This window comes from Loxodonta africana, chromosome X (assembly GCF_030014295.1).
Source record: "Loxodonta africana isolate mLoxAfr1 chromosome X, mLoxAfr1.hap2, whole genome shotgun sequence".
Lineage (NCBI taxonomy): Eukaryota > Metazoa > Chordata > Mammalia > Proboscidea > Elephantidae > Loxodonta > Loxodonta africana.
In genome coordinates, this window is record NC_087369.1 from 152,765,096 (window position 1) to 152,786,839 (window position 21,744).

At 39.3% G+C, this 21,744-nt stretch overlaps 1 protein-coding gene across 7 annotated transcripts in view; it reads right to left on the reverse strand.

Annotated features, from left to right (window-relative positions):
* ENOX2 (ecto-NOX disulfide-thiol exchanger 2) overlaps positions 1-21,744 on the reverse strand; it is a 351,546-nt gene that overhangs the window by 26,553 nt on the left and 303,249 nt on the right. For all 7 annotated transcript variants that reach the window (XM_064277591.1, XM_064277590.1, XM_064277586.1 and 4 more), the window contains 4 exons: positions 20,806-21,018; positions 18,995-19,101; positions 9,572-9,686; positions 214-395 (listed from right to left, as the gene is read on the reverse strand). In XM_064277591.1, the coding sequence (XP_064133661.1) occupies positions 214-395; positions 9,572-9,686; positions 18,995-19,101; positions 20,806-21,018 (617 nt within the window). The remainder of the gene's footprint in view (positions 1-213; positions 396-9,571; positions 9,687-18,994; positions 19,102-20,805; positions 21,019-21,744) is intronic.

The window sequence follows — 21,744 nt, forward strand, 5'->3', positions numbered from 1 at the left end:
GCTGGTCATTTATTGTATTGCTCTCTCCATATTAACCAGAATATATTTTTTTATTTCATTAACCACGCCACATAATCCCTTCCTCAGTCATGCCAGACAACAGAATATCCAGAAGAATAAGGTTTGCTATTCTATTTGCTTGCAGGGGACCCTTTTACAGGTGTGGCACTGATGTCATCCTTCCAAAAGCTCAGAAAACTAAAATGCCTTTACCTGCTGCATTCCTTGCAGGGCTTGTTGCAGGAGTTTCACCTGCTGTTCCTTGTCTGGGTCATCTTCTCTGTTGGTTTTGCCTTGTTCTTGCTTGAGCAGTTCTACCTCGTTACGATAGGCATCAAGCTGCCAGCGGAGGCTGTCATTTTCTTCCTTCAGAGCTTCTGCTTGTGATACTAAAGCTAAACAATCAATGTAAAATAGTAAACCAATATATCCAGGTTCCTTTATGGTTTACCTCAGTAGCATGGAAAGCTGGTATTTTAAATTAAAATGTGTAAAAACCTCTTGATGAGGAACTTCAGGTCAGAGTTGGCCACAGAAGCAAGAGATGGAGACAAAGTTACACAGACCTGTTTTTGTAAATAAACACAGGATTCTGACGCATAAAAGTCCTCATTGTGGTTCACATTCTCCATCCCAAATATAACTAAGACATTTTCAGGTAACACTGATAACTTTTATTTGAAATGCAGAAGTCCTGTAGTCACAAATTTTAGGGCTAATTGTCTTGAATTCACAAATGCCTACATTATAATTGTGCTGACAGCTATTTTCAAAGAATATAGTTACAACTAGTGATCTAGATGAAAGGAAAATATTAAAAGGAAGACACTTGCGGAAGCATTGGTTAAATTTATTTATGGTGATGGGTATATTTTTTCAAAGTAAAAAATCAGAAAAGTGATTTCAAAATATTTAATCAGAGGATTTTTCATTCATTCAACAAACATTTATTGAGTACTTTCTATGTTCCAGGTTTATGATTATGGTAAAGAAATTATGAGATTTCACTAATCTCTATTGTTTACACAACAAATTAATGGAAACTTTTGTAGTTTATTCCTTTTTAAATTACTAATAGAAGACAAAGCACAGAAAAGAGACATTATCAAAACGGGTCAAAATTACAAATTTGTATATTAAATGTAGAAGAAAGTTAAAAGGCAAATTGACAAAGGTGTAAATTTTCTCAGCTACTTACGGGGAGGTATTCTGGGTAGAAAAAGAAAAAGTGAAGGAAATGAAATCATGGAGTTTGTTAGCTTATCTATAAATGGTAGAAGGGTTTTCTAAAGGAACTTTCAAGGACAAGATTCATCCTGTACATAATGAATAGAAAGAAGTCATGCTTTATAAAGTTGAAATATATAGAAAACCATATTCCAAAGGTTGAAACACTCCCTTTTCCTCAAAGGAACCTGCCTCTAGGAAGGTGTTGGGTCTAATTGAATACTTGAACATCAGAATTTCTCTAAAACTATTAGGTACTGATGTAGGCTGATGTGATTAGGTTGTCTATGCAAAGCAGGGAGTGAAGTGTTAAAGGAAGGGTTTTGGTGAGGAATATCTTCTAATAGCGTTGAGACATTTTCTCAATGTCCCTATTTTACTCTGTGTATGGTCATGTAATTAGCCCAATATGGAAATTTTAAACCTCCCATTTTAGTTTAAGAAAATTATAAAAGGCCTTTGGCATGACGCATTCATTTTATGTTTGGTTTTATTACTGATTTGAATTCTTGCTGTAATCACACAGATTTTGTATCTTTGAGGAGAAAGCCTTTACAAAGAAACTTGAATTTTCAGTGACTTAGATTCCCAGCACTCCAAATACTAGTCTCTATCCTTGCCATCTCTCCCAGCTGCTGGGATGCTGCCCATCAGACACACAGCATTTCTAACAATCGCAACACCAAAAGAAGATGCTGTAAGTGAAGGAGATGATTGTATATAGGAAATTGTATGGAAAAGGGACCATTAACTATCTGCCGAGTAGAGGAAGAAACATTTGTTTTGCTTGCTGGTTCAGTATCAAGGACACATCTTGAGCAGGAGGTCTGCTGAATAACACACAGGTTACTCTGTAAATCAAGTGACCCCCACGGATGGACAGTTATTTAATTATGCTTTGGTTTGCATGTTTGTCCTCTAGCAGTCCACACAGCTCAATACAAAAAGAGTGATATTTCATTTTCATCCTCTTGTTTCTTCTTGTACTGCAGGCCAGTAATTATGCTCATGTTATGCAAGTCACATGGAAATACATGGAAAAGAAAAGGGCAGAGACCTAGGAGAAGAGTTAGAGGCGGGTTCTCCAGCTGAATGTGAAAATATTTTCCTTCTGAGAAAATGAGGAGAAAGGCTCCTTCTCTTCTGGAGGAAAGGGCATGCTGATGAGCAGAGGTGGGTCCCTGCAGCCAAATGGGAGCAGATGATAATCTCCTCAGTTTGGACCTGTCACTAAGTGAAAGAAAATGTGACCTCCCATAATGCTACTGAGGAGACCTTACCTATAAATATATTTCCCGCCCTCTGAAATGAGGGGTTTTGTCATTTTAATGAGGACACCAAGTCTTTACCTTCACAGACTTAATATTAATTGGGACCATTTCTGAAGCTGGAGTTCTTTGTACACTGCCAGAACATTGAAAAGTTCAATATTACCTTTTAATAATATGTTTGAGCAGGTGAATCCATCAGCCCTGGTACTAAAGAGCACAGTGCAGTGGATGTATTCATATCCTGCCATCATTAGTTCTCAGCTTCTCCTTTTTGACTATTCCTATGTGGGAAGAATATTTCTCTTTATGGAGATGATTGCTCCTCAAATCTGAAGGCTGCCAGTTCACCATGGCTATATGAAAGTACAAAGGCAGCTGTGAACACCTCCTTTTAGAGGAGCCACTCAGTGCAAAATCCCAGACATGTTTTTTCTACAACCAAAGATCAAAAAGGATTTTGTGCCATTAAAAAAAAATTTAATGCCTGTCTAGGTTTCTTCAATGGCATAAAGGAAACAAACAAACAACAACAAAACAGAAGTAAATTCAGGAAGTCAGCCATCCTTACAAAGATGTATTACAGGAGATGGTAAAAAAATGTTACTAAGTCACAGGTGGAAGAATGTGCAACAATCCCCTCAAGGCTCATCAAAAAGTTTGAGCTAGTGTGATTCACAAAGGAAAAAAGCCAAAAAGAACAATGAGTGGGAAGAAAGAGAGGGAGATGGTATGAGCATGACTTACTGGGGGTGGCTGCAGGCCAGTTCACACAAAATCTCAAGTGGGTTGTGTGACCTCACAATGCCTTGCTTTTCTTGCCTCTTGTCTTAGTCATCTAGGGCCACAATAACAGAAATACCACAAGTGGACAGATGTTTATTCTCTCACAGTCTAGTAGGCTACAAGTCTAAATTCAGGGTGCCAGCTCCAGGGGAAGGCTTTCTCTCTCTGTCAGCTCTGGAGGAAGGTCCTTGTCATCAATCTTCTCTTGGTCTAGGAGCTTCTCCGTACAGGAACCCCGGGTCCAAATTATGCGCTCTGTTCCTGGCACTGCTTTCTTGGTGGTATGAGGTCCTCTACTCTCTGCTTGCTTCACTTTCCTTTACCTCTTGTAAGATAAAAGGTGAGGCAGGCCACACCCCAGGGAAACTCCCTTTACATTGGATCAGGGATGTGACCTAAGTAAGGGTGTTAAAATCCCACCCTAATTCTCTTTAACATAATCTAACCTTGCCTCATTAACCACAGGCAGAGATTAGGATTTGCAACACATAGGAAAATTACATCAATCACAAAATGGAGGACAACCACACAATACTGGGAATCATGACCTAACCAAGTTGACACATATTTTGGGGGGACACAGTTCAATCCATGACACCTCTACAGTCATTATCTCCACTCCAATCAGGCTCTGTCAGCCTGGATGCAACTGGGACCTCATCATTTCCCCTTCCAGATCTCTAAATTCATCTCTCAAAACAGTATCCTTGACTGCCAGTTATCTCACTGTCCCTCATCATTCCAAGACTGCTTATCTTTCCTTGCTGAGACCTTTAATCTCTTGGGATGGCAACTTTATCAACTTGATTAATTGTTTTGTGGCCAAACAGATGCCACTGGAAACTCCTCAGCACTCTGTATTCCTTCAGCCTTCTCAAATCCCTGGCCAGGCTTACTATGCCAATCTCCAACTCATGGTCACTCGACTCTACTTTCTCAGCTCTTTATCCTGCGCTGCAGACAGCTCTTACAAGATGTTGCAGAGCTGGGCAGTCCTGGTCAATGCAGACTCATGTTGGCCCTTGCTGATGAGCCTCTCTCATTTTGCACTGATTTTGTCCTTTCATACTCCCCACAGCACTTATTTCAGATCTGCTCCTCCTTCCTTATGGTCTCATTTCTGAATAGTTTCTGTAATCGATAGACTAATCTCTTACTATATGGAGAAGCATGGGCAGCATATGTACTTTCTGCTTTACCTCTTGTTTCAGAGGAAGAGGTTTCTCCCCTCTCTAAAGAAAATGCCATCTGAGTTTGGATCACTTCCCATTCTTCTTCTCCAGGATTGCACTTCCATAATTACCCATAAGTACTCTTTCATTCTCCAGCACCTTCAATCTCATATTCTCCATGGCCTCTTTCCCTTCTGTCTACAAATATTTGCTATCTAACAACAAACAACATACCTTTAACTTTGTTACCAATATATTAGTTACCATTCATTATACCTGTATTTCCTTTTGCTCATTATTCAACTTCTTGACCTGTGGTCTTTGACTACTTTCTCTCCTCTTTAGGGTATATATTCTGGCCCCTACTTCTATCACTACTAAAATAGCTCTTGCTCAACACTGTTGCTCTCAATTTCTATCATCTTTGTAACATCTGATAATGTTGATTTCTCCCTGGTTCTATAAATTCTTCTCTTGTTGTTTCCACAATCCATTGTTTTTCTAGTTTTCTTCTCAGTCTCTCAGATTGCTCTTTTTCTAATTTCTCCACAAACTCCTCTTCCTTTCCTTCTCCCTTACTGTGGTAGCCCCCAGAGTTTTATACTCAGATCTTTGCTCTTCATTCTCTCACTTGCCTTTTGTGGTAATTTATTCATATTTTAGGGCTTCAGCCAATGGTTCAATATACTACCATCTTCTACTCCTACTTTCTTCAACCCTGACTCAAATAAAAATCCTTTTTTTAAAAAAAACTTATTGTGGTAAAAATATATATAACACAACATTTTCCAACTCAACATTTTTACACATATAATTCAGTGGCACCAATTACATTCGTCATGTTGTGCAACAATCACCAATATCTGTTGCCAAATTTTCTATCACTCATCATTAACTATACTCACTGTTTCCTAAACAACGACTCCCCTTCCCACCCCACCCCTGGTAACCACTAATAAACTTTAGTCTCTATACATTTGTCTATTCTAGATATTTCATATAAAGTTGGGATCATACAATTATTTGTCCTTTCAAATATAAATCCTTTATGCCTATTTCCTAACTACCTGCTGTCTGGAACTGAGCTCACCATTATTTTGAAATCAGCCTCATTTATCAGCCCATTTCTGTCAGTTCTACCACCAACCCTCCAATTTCCCAGAATAGAAAACTTAAGACCCATTCTGCATTCTTTCCTTTTCTTCTTCATCTATATCCAATCTGGCACCAAAGACTTAAGTTTATTCCTCTGAAATGACTCCTAGCATCTTTAATCTCCATTGCCTCCTCCTCTATCATTTTCTCTCAGTTTCCATTGCCTTTACTCTAGTACCAGCCTTTAAAATTTCACATCTCAATTCCTACAAAGGTCTCTGACTGGTCTCTCTTAATGTAAAATTATCCCATAAATATATATAATTTGTGCTGCTTTCATCATATTAGTGGCACAGTCAAGACATGCTAATGGTTCCATATTACTTACTATGCTAAGTCTAAGATCAGCATTCATGGTCCCCCATAGCCTGGGTCCACCTTGCTTACTCAAATCTTTTATATGCCCATATACACATCATGCTTATTTTCCTCTTTAAGCCCCACTTCTTCTACTCCTCCCTTCCCTTCATCAAGATGCTTACCTGCCCTCATCTTGTCCAAAACTGGTCATCTTTCATGGCCCTGTTTAAGCTCACTGAGTATGACTACTCTGGCCCACACTGGTACCTCTTGGCCTACTGCATTCTAAGCAATAATCTCTTCTAGATTAGTACCACACAGTATTTCTTATATTTTATGTGCACTTACTATATTATGAGTTTATTGAGTACAAACATACAGCTCTATTTACCCTCAGCTTATAGGACATACCTAAATAAATAAATTAATTAAATAAACCAAACCCATTGCCATCGAGTCAATTCCAACTCATAGCACCCTATAGGACAAAGTAGAACTAACTACCCCATAGGGTTTCCGAGGAGTGGCTGGTGGATTTGAACTGCCAACCTTTCAGTTAGTGGCCATAGCTCTTAACCACTGCGCCACCAGGGCTCCTATATAAAAAAAAAAATTTTTTTTATACAGTGCTTGCTAATTAATTGGTCAAAATCCTAAAATGGGAATAATGGGAGGCCGTGGGAGAGTAGAAAGGAGGCTGGATATCAAGGGAAGAGAAACCTTTGGCTAGAACAATGAAGGAGAATTAATCTAAGTCAATATATGTATAGTTTCTCAAAATGTGCTCCCTGGATCGCCAGCATCTAAATCATTTAGGATGCGAGATAAAATGCAGTTTTCTGAACCTCACTGCAGACCTACTTAATCAATTCTGAAGCTCAGGAATCTGAATGTTTAAAAGTATCCCAAGTGATTCTCACGTATACCAAATCTGAGAACTACTAGTCTACAATGAAGATGGCAGAAGATAAATGCTGAACGGGAACAGCTGGCTATTCTTATGTTTACTGGGTACATGTGCTCTCCATCATGGCTAACAATAGAATGAAATAATGTCCCACTATCATGGTTTGCTTTAACGTGATTCTCCCTCTTCAGTACATTTCTTTGATCACAGCAGTCCCCTCTTCCATGGAAAGAGTATTTCAAATACTGCATCACAAATATGGGCTGGCAAGCATAGAGTCTCTTGAAGTATAGTAATTTTGTGGCACTCCAAGGAAAGCAACTGAGACTGCTAGGTTGGTTTTGACTCTTAATTCCACTGGGAAGTCAGAGCTAACCAGAAACCAGAAACATGCTATAGGCTCCTGGAATTTAGGCTTGGCAGCATGGAAAGAAAAAAACAAACAAAAAAACAACTCTGAGATCTAGTTTCTTAAGCTTTTAATTGGAACCAAGCAATAAGTAAAACATGTAGCTGATTTAGATAAAAACTGAGGACTATCTCACTGGCTCACGCTGAGCAGGATTTCTGCACTTGAGTACTACAGCAGCGAGATAACAAAATTAGATACGATCGAGGGGAAGAAAAATGCTCAAAAGTCCTTGAATTAAAATGAATTGAAACCTTCTGGGAGAAAAGCTATTTGATAAGCTTCATTAAGTCTATTGTAGATAGCTTTATTTGACAAAGCAGCATCCTGGCATGTGGAACAGGAAAGAAAACAGCTATAAGATGATCTGTCAGGGAGTTTCCAGTCTCTAAACGAATAAGGTTCTATGTAGTAGCCAATACAGCTTTTAACTCAAAAGAGATACAGAAGCAAAATGCAATTATATAACACTAGTAAGTTACATTCAATCTGAATCTCCCATACGCCCCTCTCCTTCCCCAATAACTTCTCAAACTCAGTAATTTATCAGGTGGATGCTCAAACTTATAGTTGCATTTATTTCATAACACTGGATAAACACTCTATACGTACTGCAGTGGAGACAATTCCACAAGTCAAAGGTTAATCAGTTATAAAACATCCTAAGCACTTAAATAATTTGAATAGCTCAATTATTATTAAACTCTTTTGTTTATTTTGGCTCTAAGTTTGTAGCATTTATTTGCAGTAAATAGTTCAGTGTTCTGAAAATGCTAACTGTCCAGTGATGACAAAGGGTTTATTCAATATAGATGTTTGTTTGTATGTTTAGGGATCTAACATATGGGAAAAGTGGTGGGAAACTCAGATGCAACAGCTAATGAATTCCTTCAAAAAAAATCTGACTTCATCGTTTTCTTAAGAGTTGTATGGAGTGAAGATTCTAGGACCACTCAAGTGGCTATAGAGCTGCTATCTTCCATATTCAAGTACTGGAACCAGGATATTCAGATTTGACTTATCAATCAATCAATCAATCTCTCTTTCTCTCTCACACATACACACACATGCACATGTTTATTGAGCATGTAGTAGGTACCAGGCAGTATGGCAGGTGCTCCCACTAGACTATGAGCTCTTCAAGGGCAAGGCCAGTATATTATTATATCTCCAATGTCAAGTACAGTGCTTGGCATATAAAAAAATAGTTATTGAAGGAATGAATGAATAAATGAGCCCACTGAATTTTCACAACATCCCTGTTAGATGGCTTTTATAATGTACTTCTTACAAGTAAGGAAGCTAAGGCTCAGCGAGAAAGAAGTCCCTCCTCAGTCAAGGACAGAGCTGACATTAGAACTCAAGTGTCCTAACTTTAAGTCCAGTGCTTTTTCACTGTTATCTTATAGACTCCTAAGATGGGCTGGAATGATTTGCCTGAAAACACTGGTTTTCTAGTTGATATTTTATTTTCCCTGTGGCAATTCCCCTGCAAGATCTGTTATGAAATTGAAGGGTTCAGGTGTTGTCATATTGCTCAGCAGGTTTGCCCTATGGGTCCACCAGGGACCCACACTGTGGCCTCCGCCTGACACTGAGGTCCTATAAGCCTTTATCCATACAACTGCTTGTGGATTTCCATTTAGTCCCAATATATTCCCAAATAACCACAGCAGAAGGCAGCAGACAGGCAGACTGTGATATATTGTAGATATTTCCTTTTGGTTGTAGATTCTCTTTTATCTTTATGATTTCTTTATGGAACTATTTAATTTTTATGCAGACAAATTTATCAAAAATTTACTTTAGGATTTCTAACACTGATGACTGTCATCCCCAAATTATATAACCCAACTTTATGGTTTCTATATTTTCTTTTGCTATATGTATCTTTTTTAAAAAATACATTTCAATCTTAAATTCATCTATAATTAATTTTGGTGTCAGGTATAAGTGAGGTAGGGATCTACTTATTTTTCCCAGAAGGTTAACTAGTTACCCATTTATGAATATGGTCTCTTATGGTTTATCCTGCATAATATAATATTAATAAATTCAAAACGAGCACAGAATAATATTGCCTAACTGCCTACTGCTTCTTGGAAAAGAAAGTCTACTTTCAATTAGGTGCTACAATGAAAGATGGGAATAAATGAAGACCATTGAAAATCCTGTAACCACAAGGTTGATATTCAGCCAGTGTGTACTTGTACAGCCTTACCAATTGTTTCTAGCTGGTGTCCAGTCTAATTGGAAGGTGTTCACACCTTACTGGGTATTAAAAAATTTTAATATCATTCCTACAAGCAAGTGTTGCTTAAATAAAACAAAACAAATTTATTCTTACCTGATTCCTCAGTTTCTTTTGTTTGTGTTGTTTCTTCTATTTCATCATCAGACATTTCCATTTCTTCTTCTCGCCTGATTCCCATTAGTTCATCATTGTGAATGTTGCGAATTTCCTAAGGTTAAAATGTATACTTTTTAGATGGTAAAGCCTTGCAAATGTGAGGAAATGAACAGGGTTAAAGATAAAATAAAGCACAGCTTTTGGGAGGGGGCATACAACAAAACCTTAGCACACCCTTACAGCAAAGGCATAGCAGCACTCAAATAGCAAAGGAAAAACAGACTGTAGTCTACTCTATCCTACTTAAAGCCTTCTTTCCATACCCAGGGCTCTGGCAATCTATGACTCTTGTATCTCTCCCATGGTAGAGAGTACTTCAGGTCATGAAGCACCCCTCACCTCTTACTCACATAGAATTCTGCACTTTCTGTTAGGAGTTCTCTCATTTTCACCTTCTGATGTCTGACCCTTTGATTTTGCTGCTTGCTACCTCCTTCCCTCCCCACTTACAGTTTTACCTCCTTCCCTCCCCCCTTACAGTTTTACTCAACAGAACTCTTAATCATGTTTTTGCAGGTTTACAAGTTACAGCAAAAACAAGCTGTCAGGAGTAAGCTCCTACCAACCAACTCTCCCATGGATAGCAACTTTAAACTCTGGACAAAACACAAAATGATACAAAATAAAATCCACAACTATTTGTTGGCACTGGAGAATGAACAAATGCAGGGTTATTCTGAAGAGCAGCTGATACTAGGAAGAAGTGAACAGCACAGGTGAGCTTCCCAGTTTTTTAAGAGTCTCATGGTCTGAGAGCAGACCAGAGCTAGCACCTCACAGGGTGGCTAAAACCCTTATAGAAAACCTACAGTCTTATGGTCTAAGGAACTGGAGGAGAGAATTCATGGTAAGCATATGCACTGGAAAGTGGGGAGCGGGGGGAGGAATCCCAAGAAGGAGAAAGCCAAAGAAGGAGAGTTCCAATTTCTGTAGATAAGATCTGTCCAAATTTCTGCATGACCCCTGAACCATGCATGCACAGGCAGGACAGATTCTAAGCAGCACAGCTAAGGCTGAAAGAACAGAACTGAGACGTCAGCTGCCATCTAAGAGACAGAGTTTTCAGTTTGAATCCAACTAAGTAAATTGACCATTAAAACAAAACAAACAAGGTCAACATTCTTCGGAGAAATATAACAGAATCCAGAGTCTTCACAAAATAATATTCACAATATCCTGGATAAAATCCAAAATTGCTTGACATACAAAGAACTGGAAGGAGTGATCCACTCTCAAGATAAAAGACAATCAACATAGGTCAAACCCTGAAATGACCCAGATGTGAGAACTAGCAGACAAGGATTTTAAAGCAGCTATTATAACTATGCTCAGTGAAGCAAAGGAAATATGCTCGTAAAGAATGAAAAGATAGGAAATCTCAGCAGAGAAATAGAAACTATTAAGAAGAACCAAATGGAAGTTCTAAAACTGAAAAAAATGTAATAATAAAGGGATAACTTAAATAAATGATATAAATTTGTCCAATCTGAAGAACAGAGAGAAGCATATACATTAAAGAAAAACACTAATAGAGACTTAGGGACTTGTGGGGTCACATCCAAAGGTCTAACATACATGTTACTAGAACATAACACAGAGAGAGAATGATTTTAAAAAATTGAATAAATAATGATTAAAGAGTTCCCAAATTTGGTGAAAGACATTAATCTACAGATTTAAGAAGCTTAGTGAAACCCAAGCAGGATATATGTGAAAAAAAAAGCATACTAGGGACATTACAGTCAAATGTTAAGTACTAAAGATAAGGAGAAAATCTTGAAAGCAACCAGAGAAAAACAACACATTATATACACGGGAACAATGATTTGAATACTTTGGTCTCTTTCAGAAACAACGAAGGCCAGAAATTGGTGGAACAATATCTTTAAAGTGCTAGAAGAAAAAAAAATCAGTTTACTTAGAATACTGCATTCAGAGAAAATTTCTTTAAGAATGAAAATGAGATAAAGACATTTCCAGACATACAAAACCTGAGAAAATTCACCACCAGCAGACTTGCACTACAAGAAATGCTAAACGATGTTCTTTAGGCTGAAGGAAAGTGCTAGCAGTTGTAAACTTAGATATTCATTAAGGTCTAAAGATCACTGGACACGACCAAGATCACACTGAAAAGTCAGTTAAAAAAAAAAGTAAGGAGGACTGTGCATTTTGGAGTAGGCTGCAATCATTTAGAGGCCACCTGATGCCTGGCAGAGGCTCCTCAGCATCAAGTTGAGAATTCCCTGCCTAGGTTAGTCCCAACTGGGCTGTTATGAAGGAAATATTCAAAGCTGCCTGCTAAAAATTGCCTCCATTTTAACCAAACCCAACCCAATGCCGTCGAGTCTATTCCAACTCATAGCAACCCTATAAGTCAGAGTAGTACTGCTCCATAGGGTTTCCAAGGCTGTGTAATCTTTATGGGAGCAGACTGCTACATCCTTCTCCCATAGAACAGCTTCTGGGTTTGAACCGCTGACCTTTTGGTTAGCAGCCAAATGCTTAACCACTGCACCACCAGGCTTCCTTTGCCTCCATTTAGGGGGACTATAAATATTTGAAATGGATTTCTTAATCATTAATGTTATAGTTAATCACTATCCCAACCAATAGCCTCTTTTTTTATTCCTCTTATCAGGAAAAATAATGGATTCTATATCAGGCTAAGTTTTTGCTAACAATAAATAAAAACCAAAACCAGTGCCGTCGAGTCGATTCCGACTCATAGTGACCCTATAGGACGGAGTAGGACTGCCCCATAGAGTTTCCAAGGAGCGCCTGGCAGATTCAAACTGCCGGCCCTTTGGTTAGCAGCTGTAGCACTTAACCACTACGCCACCAGGGTTTCCTAACAATAAATAAAAGACTCTTTAAAAAAGGTGAGCTGTTCAGCATCATCACTGATAAAGTTAAGAAGTAATAGGAAAAACCAGATGCTAACATAGCATCTCCCATGTGCTGCAGGGCCATTACTTAAAACAGGCGAAAATAACAACTTGCTTGAGAAAAATGAAGTCTAAAGGACTGTGTCAAGACAGACATTTGTTATGTCTTATTCAAACTCACCGCACAGAGAACAATACAAGAATTGCTCATTGCTAAGAATTCATCCTATCTCCAGAGTCTGGGTTTCAGTTATCATCAAAGAGCTGTTCTTGGAAGGGTAATTATAATAAGTTTGACAGTGGCAAATTGTGAATATTGTATAACTTACTGCATCTCCTAGTTGCCTAACAAAAACGTAGGCTGTCAGAGTGTATAAGCAGAGACCGTCTCAAGTCACAAACATTCCACTTAACTCTAGGAACTTTACTATCTTTCTCATAAAAGTAAATTGTGTTCCTTCTAGGGAAATGTCCCAGGGCAGCAAGATCTAGGTGAGAGCTAAGTAGCTTCTCAGCAACCACAAAGCATCTTTCTGTTTCCAGCTGGGTAAGAGAGCATAATCTCTTCTTAGAAGCACAAAAAGTTCAGTTACTAAGTGATACAGCTTATCTACAAGTCTTTCACATCTTAAAAAAAAAAAAAAACCCTAGAAATATAACAGACCTATGGGAAAATTTTACCAAAATGCCTAAAAACACTCCAGGAACAAGAATTATCAGTTCCATTTAGCTGATAATGAAATGACAGCAAGAAAAACTAAGAGGAAGTTTGCTCTAAGTTACTCAGAGTCGGGCACAGTGAGAGAGCTCAGAACCCTCTAAACACTAGACAATCCTTCTTAGCTACAAAGAAACTATGGGTCTTATTGTTCTTCTATATATACCCAACACTAAGTTATATGAATGGGACAAAAGGCAAAGAGAACATCATAGGTTATAGGGTACCATACTAAAGTAAACTTATGGGGAAGTATTTAGTAAATGACAGTACCCCCAAGTAAAGCAAGTGAGATTTTAATTCCTTGAAAACCTTACCATAAAAGCACTTGATATCTGAGATGCCTATTTTTTTGCATTTTCCAGTTAGATCAAAAAGTTCTACTTTGGGAAATAAACCCTAACAAATATCTTCAGAGTGAAGGGCTAAAAGGTGGCATTTACCTGAGAAAGACACCATAACTAGCTTGGACATAACTGCAGGAAGGAGGAGGACTATGAGCCACTGAAGTGCAAGCAGCAAGGGAAACAGCTCCTGATTTGCCCCATTTTCCATGGTGACATTTGGATTCAGTGCTGCAACCATAGGAGCGGCAATGGCATGCATAAACATTTTCTGTCAATCTGCATTTTTAAATCTGGCCCTAAAACTGACTGGGTCAGGTCACTGATAGACTACATCATAAAAGGTGAACAGGCCTATTAAAGTTTCTGCACCATTCTCCTGCCCAGTCAACATCTGTACCTTCCCCAGTAGGTCTGTGATATTTTTCATCTAAATAGTGAACTGTTAGTGATTTTAGGGAATGTGTTATACTAGCTTTGTGTCTGTCGTAATGGTAACTTTTTCTGAGGCTAAGAAATTCACATACCGCTCTACAATGGAGAACAAAACACTTTCATATAGAATAAAACTGAAACCCAAGACAGAGGAAAACGCATGAAAAGAGTCATTTTTGTACCACACGACATTTTTTCATTTGTCATAAAGTAAGCAAATCATCAATGGTTGCACGTTAATTATCTAACTACAGTAGTTTTCACAAAAATTTGTGTGGATTTAAACTCATTTTATTCCTCCTTTATGATAGGAACACTATCACAGAAAATTAAAGTTTCTACCCTTTTATTAAACGTGTTGTTGTTGAGAATATACACAGCAAAACATACACCAATTCAACAGTTTCTACATGTACCATTTAGTAACACTGATCACATTCTCCAAGTTGTGCAACCATTCTTATCCTCCTTTTCTGAGTCGTTCCTCCCCAACTGCTCCCTAAGGTTCCTATCTAATCTTTTGAGTTACTATTATCAATTTGATCCCATATAGCTAGTTCTTCAAGGAGCATAATGCTCAAGGCAGACCTTTTTTTTTTTTTACTAGTTAAGCTAAACTACTGCTTGGTTTTAAGAAGATTTCAGGGCATACTTTTGGTTTAAGGTTTAAAGATTATATCAGGGCAATAGTTTCAGGGGTTCATCCAACCTTCATGTCTCCAGGAAGTCTACAGTCAATAAGAATTTGAAATCTGTTCTGCATTTCCCCCTTTTGATCAGGATTCTTCTACGGAATCTTTGATCAAAATGTTGAGTAATGATAGCAGGGCACCATCCAGTTCTTCTATTCTCATGGCATAGGAGGCAGCTGTTCATGGAGGCAGTTAGCCACACATTCCATATCCTCCTCCTATTCCTGACTCTCCTTCTTCCTGTTGCAAATAGAGACCAATTGTTGTGCCTCGGATGGCCGCTTGAAAGCTTTTAAGATTCTAGGTACTACATCACAAACTAGGAGGTCAAACAGAAGCACTAAGCATGTTATTAGGCCAGTTAACTGGGATGATCCACAAAACCATGACCTTAAACTTCCAAACCAAGGAACCAAATCCCATGAGGTTTTGGGTTATATATAAGCAGCCTGAGCAGCTATTCTTTTTTTTTTTTTTGTCTTTGTTGTAAATATATCTATCACACAGCTTTTGTCAATTCAAGTTTTTACAGGTGTACAACTTATTGACAGCAGTTACAATAATCGGCTGTGTGTATTAATATGTTTTTTGATGGCTGAAACCAAATAGCTAGTGTTAGTGCAAATGGGCCCTAAAACAAGGGTATGTGGATGATTTGGATATCTATCTGCAAATAGTTTCTCAGAGTTTAGAACAGTAGGCCTATAAATCTAGAAAGAAAGTTATTTCAGCATCAAAGTATTTCCTTTTATGAGAATGCTGACACTCACCAAGCCCTTTTCCTCTGGCCCAGTGGTGTAAAACCTCATATTAAAGAGGAAGCAAAGGGGTATCTTCCAGTGCCTACTGCTATGGCTGTAGTTTTTATACATCATTCCAGATTTAGCTTCTTATCTAATGATTCTATAGACTAAGAGTTCCCACAACACACAGAACTGCTGGTAAGGTCACTGTAGACACTGACCTTCAGTAAGGGGAAGGACATCGGTCTTCTCTTACCACTCTTTCCAACTATCTGAGCAGGAGCCTCACATACATCCCATTGCCGTTGAATTGATTCTGACTCATAGTGACCCTATACGTATGAGTCTCACATACATACAAAGCAGCAAAGTAAACCAGTGAAAAAGACTCACTGGCAAACTAGTCTGCCTAGCATATGCTACCAAAGTCAGCGCCTAAGCTCTCCCAAGGTGGGAACTTTTCCTTCTCACTTTGTAGCCTTTCTCTCACCAGAGTAAGACAGTGTTGGCCGCTGGTAGAAGGATAATCATGGGACAAGGAACAGGTCCTTTGTGACAGAAGGAGGTCACTGGCTGGCTTGTTCCCAGAGGCAACTGGTAAAAAAGGCTATATGTCATAAACTTCCATCTTGCTGAAACCTCTGAATTATGAGTTGCAGCTTTGATGCCTAGGCTAAGAAAAAGTGGATTAAGTCCAGTGGATTAAGTCTTAGAGATGCTCTGACTCTCAGTGGGATGCTAAGAGGCAGCCACAATTATAAGAGGACAGTTACTTTGCTTCCCACAGGATACTTCTTTCCAGGCCTCAGAGTTGTGTGTTATTGACTGGAAGTATGCAGAGGGGGAGAAAAGCCATGATTTAAAGAGCCACCAATATAAAGCAGAAGAGATCTTTCAGGTTTACGGAATGAAATGCCAGAGGAAGGCCACAAGCTATGTTCTGTGCTCAACAGTTTTCCTTATCAACATTCAGGTATTCAAGGTGGACCTTCATTCAGTCCAATCAAACAGGCAGAAGACTTTTTCTGGATTTTTACAAAGTCTACAAGACACAGTATGAAATATGTAGCTCTCGCCAAGTCATGCTGACTGCGTATTGTATCCTCTTCATTCTGCCAAGGAGGCTCTGCTACAATATTGGGTGATAGGGTTCAGAGTCTTAGTTCTTTACAGGCCTGGAGAAATATCCAGCCCACTAGCATAACTACTTTTATTGTAAATGTAATTAAACTCAGGCCTAGACCTACTGTATAGGTAGGCTGGAGACAACTACAGCAAGCCTTGATGAATAGTACTGATGAAGAATATTTTATGGCAAAACAGTTTATAAAAAGGGTTGTGGCCTAGGCAAGTCAGTGCTCTAACCTGAGGCTCCCTTCCTTCTACTAAAAGACACTATTGTATTGGCAGGGTAAAGGGTAGGGCACTTCAGGCAGCTCCTTTTGCTCCCTAAGAGGGATACAAGAGTTTAAGCATTGAAGGGAGGGTACAGACTTAATACTACTTCTCTATAATTGTAAGACACATTGACTATTTTCTTCTCAACCTTAATTCTCAATCCAAAAGCATTTGGATATTTTTAATTTAGTGTACTAAACTCTACTCTTCCCCTGATCACCTTAGTAACCCTTCTAGCTTACTGAGGACAAAGACTATTTCTCATCCTATTTTGCCTGATATAATACCAACAAAAATCAAACCCATTGCCACTGAGTGAATTCAGACTCATAGCAACCCTAGGGGACAGAGTAGAACTGCCCCACAAGGTTTCCAAGGAGTGCCTGATGGATTTGAACTGCCGACCTTTTGGTTAGCAGCTATAGCTCTTAACCACCGTGCCACCAGGGCATAAAACCAGAGACAGAGAAGGTGCTCAGTAAACATTTGAATTGAAATGTTGAATTTTGTTTGTAGAGGCTCAACAACATGAGGTAGCCCTAAGATTCCAGGTATGGACCCTAAAATCATTTTATATTACAATAAGACAATAGCTTCCTTTTTGTTCCTAATTATTATTATTTTTTTTAATAATTAAACAATGCTACTAGGTTTTTACGATTCTAAAGCATCCTTTGGGCTGATGTCTCCAGGGGTTTCTCTCCAATGAGCCTCTGGATCTGATGACTCAGAGACCATCAGTTTATGAAAAGTTTGGTTTATTTTCCCCTAAACACCCTTCCTGGTTTTCAAATTGTTGCCATAGGAACTATCCCATATAATCTAACAAAGGACAGAGAGAACAGATTATTATCTTTATTTTACAGACGAGGAAATGGAGGTCCACAAAGGTTAAATGACTTGCTCAAGGCAATAACGCAGTTTGTATCAGAGCTCAAAGTAAGAAGAGTAATTTCTAGTCCTGCATTAACCACTTGCTAACTGTGAGCTTTCGTGTAAATCACTACACGTGGGTGTCATACCTACTCTGTATCCCTTATGGAGTTGTTAGTAATAAATTAGAATAATACTATTTACCATTTATGTGTACTGCTTTTATTATTTCCAATTTACAGATGAAGAAACAGAGACTGAGAAAGGTTGAATAACTTGCTCCAAGTCACCCAGCTATAACGTGTCAGAGCTGAGATTTGAATTCATACCCGATTCCACATCTAACGCTCTACCTACCACACCACATCTATTGTGAGGCTCACATAGGTGAGATAACCGATGTGAAAGTGCTTATAAAATGTAAAGGCCTTAAAAATGCTATTCAAATGTTAAAGAATATGACACCCTGCATTGACAGATGTAACAGGATCGCTGCCAGACTGGCAAAGAGGACTTAGAATCGAAGTTGAAAAAGTTGCTGCATATATAGATTGAAAGTGTCAGGGCTGGGTAAGGAAGTTGCCCTCAGGAACAGAAGAGATTGAGGCATATGTCTACCATTGCCAAAGGTAAAAAAAAAAAGGTAGATCAGTGAAAACAAACCTTCCATCTCAGCTTTTAATCTCGGATTCAGAATAGCAACCTATAATCGCATCGTACATATTCTAGTATTACACTAAAAATGTCACTTCGGCACAAGCAGAGAGGTATGTGTCAACCTTAATCTGAAACCAGAGTCCTCTGTTACCTTTAAAGCTGCCACCTGTAAAGACTGCTGAATGGGTTTGATAAAAGAAGCTCAGAAATTGCAGGCCTCCAGTGTAACACCAGGCAGCTTCCAGCCTCAAATGTCAAGACACTCTAATAAATGTAAGACAGCCCTAATATTACTAACACTAAAAGCAGAGGTCACTAATTATTGTTGTACCCAAGACTAGCCAGCTTAGAGAAATAAACTTACAATTATTGCGGCTATAGTTTCACTACTAAGGTTTCCACCCAGCAAAAGGCACTCAAGGTAACACGTGAACATTTATTACCCTTTTGGCAGCAGGTGATCTGGGCACAATGACAGGCTGTGGAACACGTCTTAAAGTGTTTCATTAGGGCCTTGTGACACTATTTAATGTTGGCTAAACTCCAAATCAATAACTTGTTAAAGAAAGAAACTGTCCCCCTGAGGGGCTCCCAGAGTAAAAAGTTACCAACCTCAGCTTGTTTGCACCAAACGCTGATGTTTTTACGCTGGGCTTTTGTGAAGTGGTCCCAGGCCTTTTGTTTCGAGGCGGAATGGTACACAGCCACGATCTGCTCAACTGTGGCGTCAAATCAGCAGTTGAATCAGGCCAGGGTATCATCCAGGGATGGCAAAAGAGAAGAGAAAAGACATAAAAGAGAGGCATTAGGCTTGCTATCTTCTTGTTATGACATTTTCCTAGACTGTGGTCGTGCTTGGAAAAGGCTGTGTGGTACCAAGATTCTAAAGGAAACTCAAAGGCAGAAATATCAATACACAGAAAGAAAAAAGTGAACTCCAGACGGCCTGGGGTGAAATGGTGCCTAAAGCTACAATGCGGGCAGTCTGGATTCATTCCAGCAGGCGAGGCAAGAGTTGTAGTGAATGGGATTTTGTACTACTGACCCCGCACAGCATTGCAACAAGTGGCAAACTGTACCAGCCCTTCCTCCCACTGGCTCCTTTCATCAGCTGGCCCTTCAAAGTGAGCCTGGGTTCTTTACTTCAACAGAATTTACCCTTGTCCTATTCAGAGATATGTTTAGCCAGAAGCTTCAAACCAAACCTAAGATGGATTGCATTTACTTCAAGTCTACTTAGACTCGTTGACTGGAGGAATATAAGTTTTATGAAGGAATGCTGTGTAAGTGCAGTCCTAGGGAGTATTTTGCAGGGTTGCTTAACATGTCAGACGGGAAATTGTGTATAAATATTCTGGGGGCTTTATCCTAACTAGTTCAAGAGAGGAAGCCAAGACACGACTCTTTTGGAAAAAGAAAAGTAGGACGAGAGCCCCTACCTGGCTGGGTGTTCACAGTAAGAAAACACAGAGGTGGTCTTTCTTTCTTTACAGTACTGTTTGTACTGTCTTCTAATGATTTTCGCACTTATAGCCCCATGATGCTTGCTGCTCTCTTTCTACTTATTCTCAGGTCCTCAAGACATGTGCTTTCTCCTCCTAGATTCTATGCCCACATACACTTTCAAAATAAAAATGGAAAATGGAAAAACTCCTCCTTATTCCCAATTATCTACGAGTCAAGAATACTACATGGCAAGAGTGGACCACAATTGTTTAAAAGCAAAATCATAAAACTATACCCTTATTCTTAAGGTGAATTCAGTTTCTTACTGAAAAGATGTGAGTGTATAGTTCTATAATACAGTGAGCAAATACATGAGATTTTCTCTCTTCTGTCTCATTTAAGAGACCTTGCAAAGGTTTGGAGCAGCATGTCTCTTTGAAAATGGCCATTTCAGTGGCTTCCCACTCCCTGTCATAGTGTCTATGATATCCAGCAAAGGAAAGGAAAAAAACACAAAAAGTAGGACGAGCAAATTTGGCTCCTATTCAGTCACCTTGGGAAACACAATTACATTTATCACTAAAAGGGAGTATCTAAAAAGTATATTACATAATAAGTATGATCCAAATCTGAAGAAAAGATGAAAAATGCTTCAGCAAAGAAATCCTAAATTCTCTCCACTCAGGCCCAGGAAAAATGGAAACTTACCTTGAGAACCAGAAAACGGAAAAGTGCAGGATGGTGCCCTCCGTGTTAACTGTTTCTAAGGAGTTGAAGAAGATGAAAATAGGCAATGCCCACATGTGTCCTGTGCACCTGGAACTTGGACACTTGGTACTATCATGACAGCACAAGGCAGAGAAGAAGGAAGCCTTGCCCATCACACAGGGATGGCTCTGTAAGTCCAGGCTCCTGTGTATAGAGAGTGGTGACTAAGAGCCCTCTCACCCTCCGGCAGAACTTAGGCTTCTACTCACACTGAATGAGAATTCCAGAAAGGGCCTGTTTGAACTTTTCCTTTGCTTCTTCCATGTCTTTCTCATGGGTAGCTTTCTCATTCACCAAGCGGCGGACGTGGCTATTGGCTGACTGGATCATGGAGTAGAAGTTGTTGGCACTGCGACGGTTCACCTCACCTCGCTCGATCCAGGTGAGCAAGGTCTGCACAGCTTCAGAGAATTTGGAATCATCTGAAAAAAGAGAATTATATTTAGAACCATCAAAGGTAACTGAATCTTAATCGATTTCCCTAATATGCTGGCGAAGAGGCCACCATGGCTTTGGGTAGTGGTTGTTAAATGAACTGCTGAGGGAGCTACACACACACACACACACACACACACACACACACACTTGCACACAGGCAACAGAGAGACAGAGTGAAAGTCTCTATACGCAGCCAGATTGATGTGGTCTATGAAGAATTTTCAGAAAGAGAATTGTTTTGTTTTTCCCTAAGGGGAAAAAAAATTGTCTGTCATGGATTGAATTGTGTCCCCACAAAATATGTGTCAATGTTGTTAAGCCATGATTCCCAGTATTGTGTGGTTGTCTTCCATTTTGTGATTGTAATTTTATGCTAAAGAGGATTAGAGTGGGATTGTAACACCACCCTTACTCAGGTCACCTCCCTGATCCAAGGTAAACAGAGTTTCCCTAGGGTGTGGCCTGCACCCCAGGAAAGGAAGCAAGCAGAAGAGTTGGGGACCTCATACCACCAAAAAAGCAGCACCAGGAGCAGAGTGTGTCCTTTGGACACGGGGTCCCTGCGCCTAAGAAGCTCCTCTGCCAGGGAGAAGATTGAGGACAAGGACCTTCCTCCAGAGCCGACAGAGAAAGCCTTCCCCTGGAGCTGATGCCCTGAATTTGGACTTGGAGCCTACTTAACTGTGATAGAATAAACTTCTCTTTGTTAA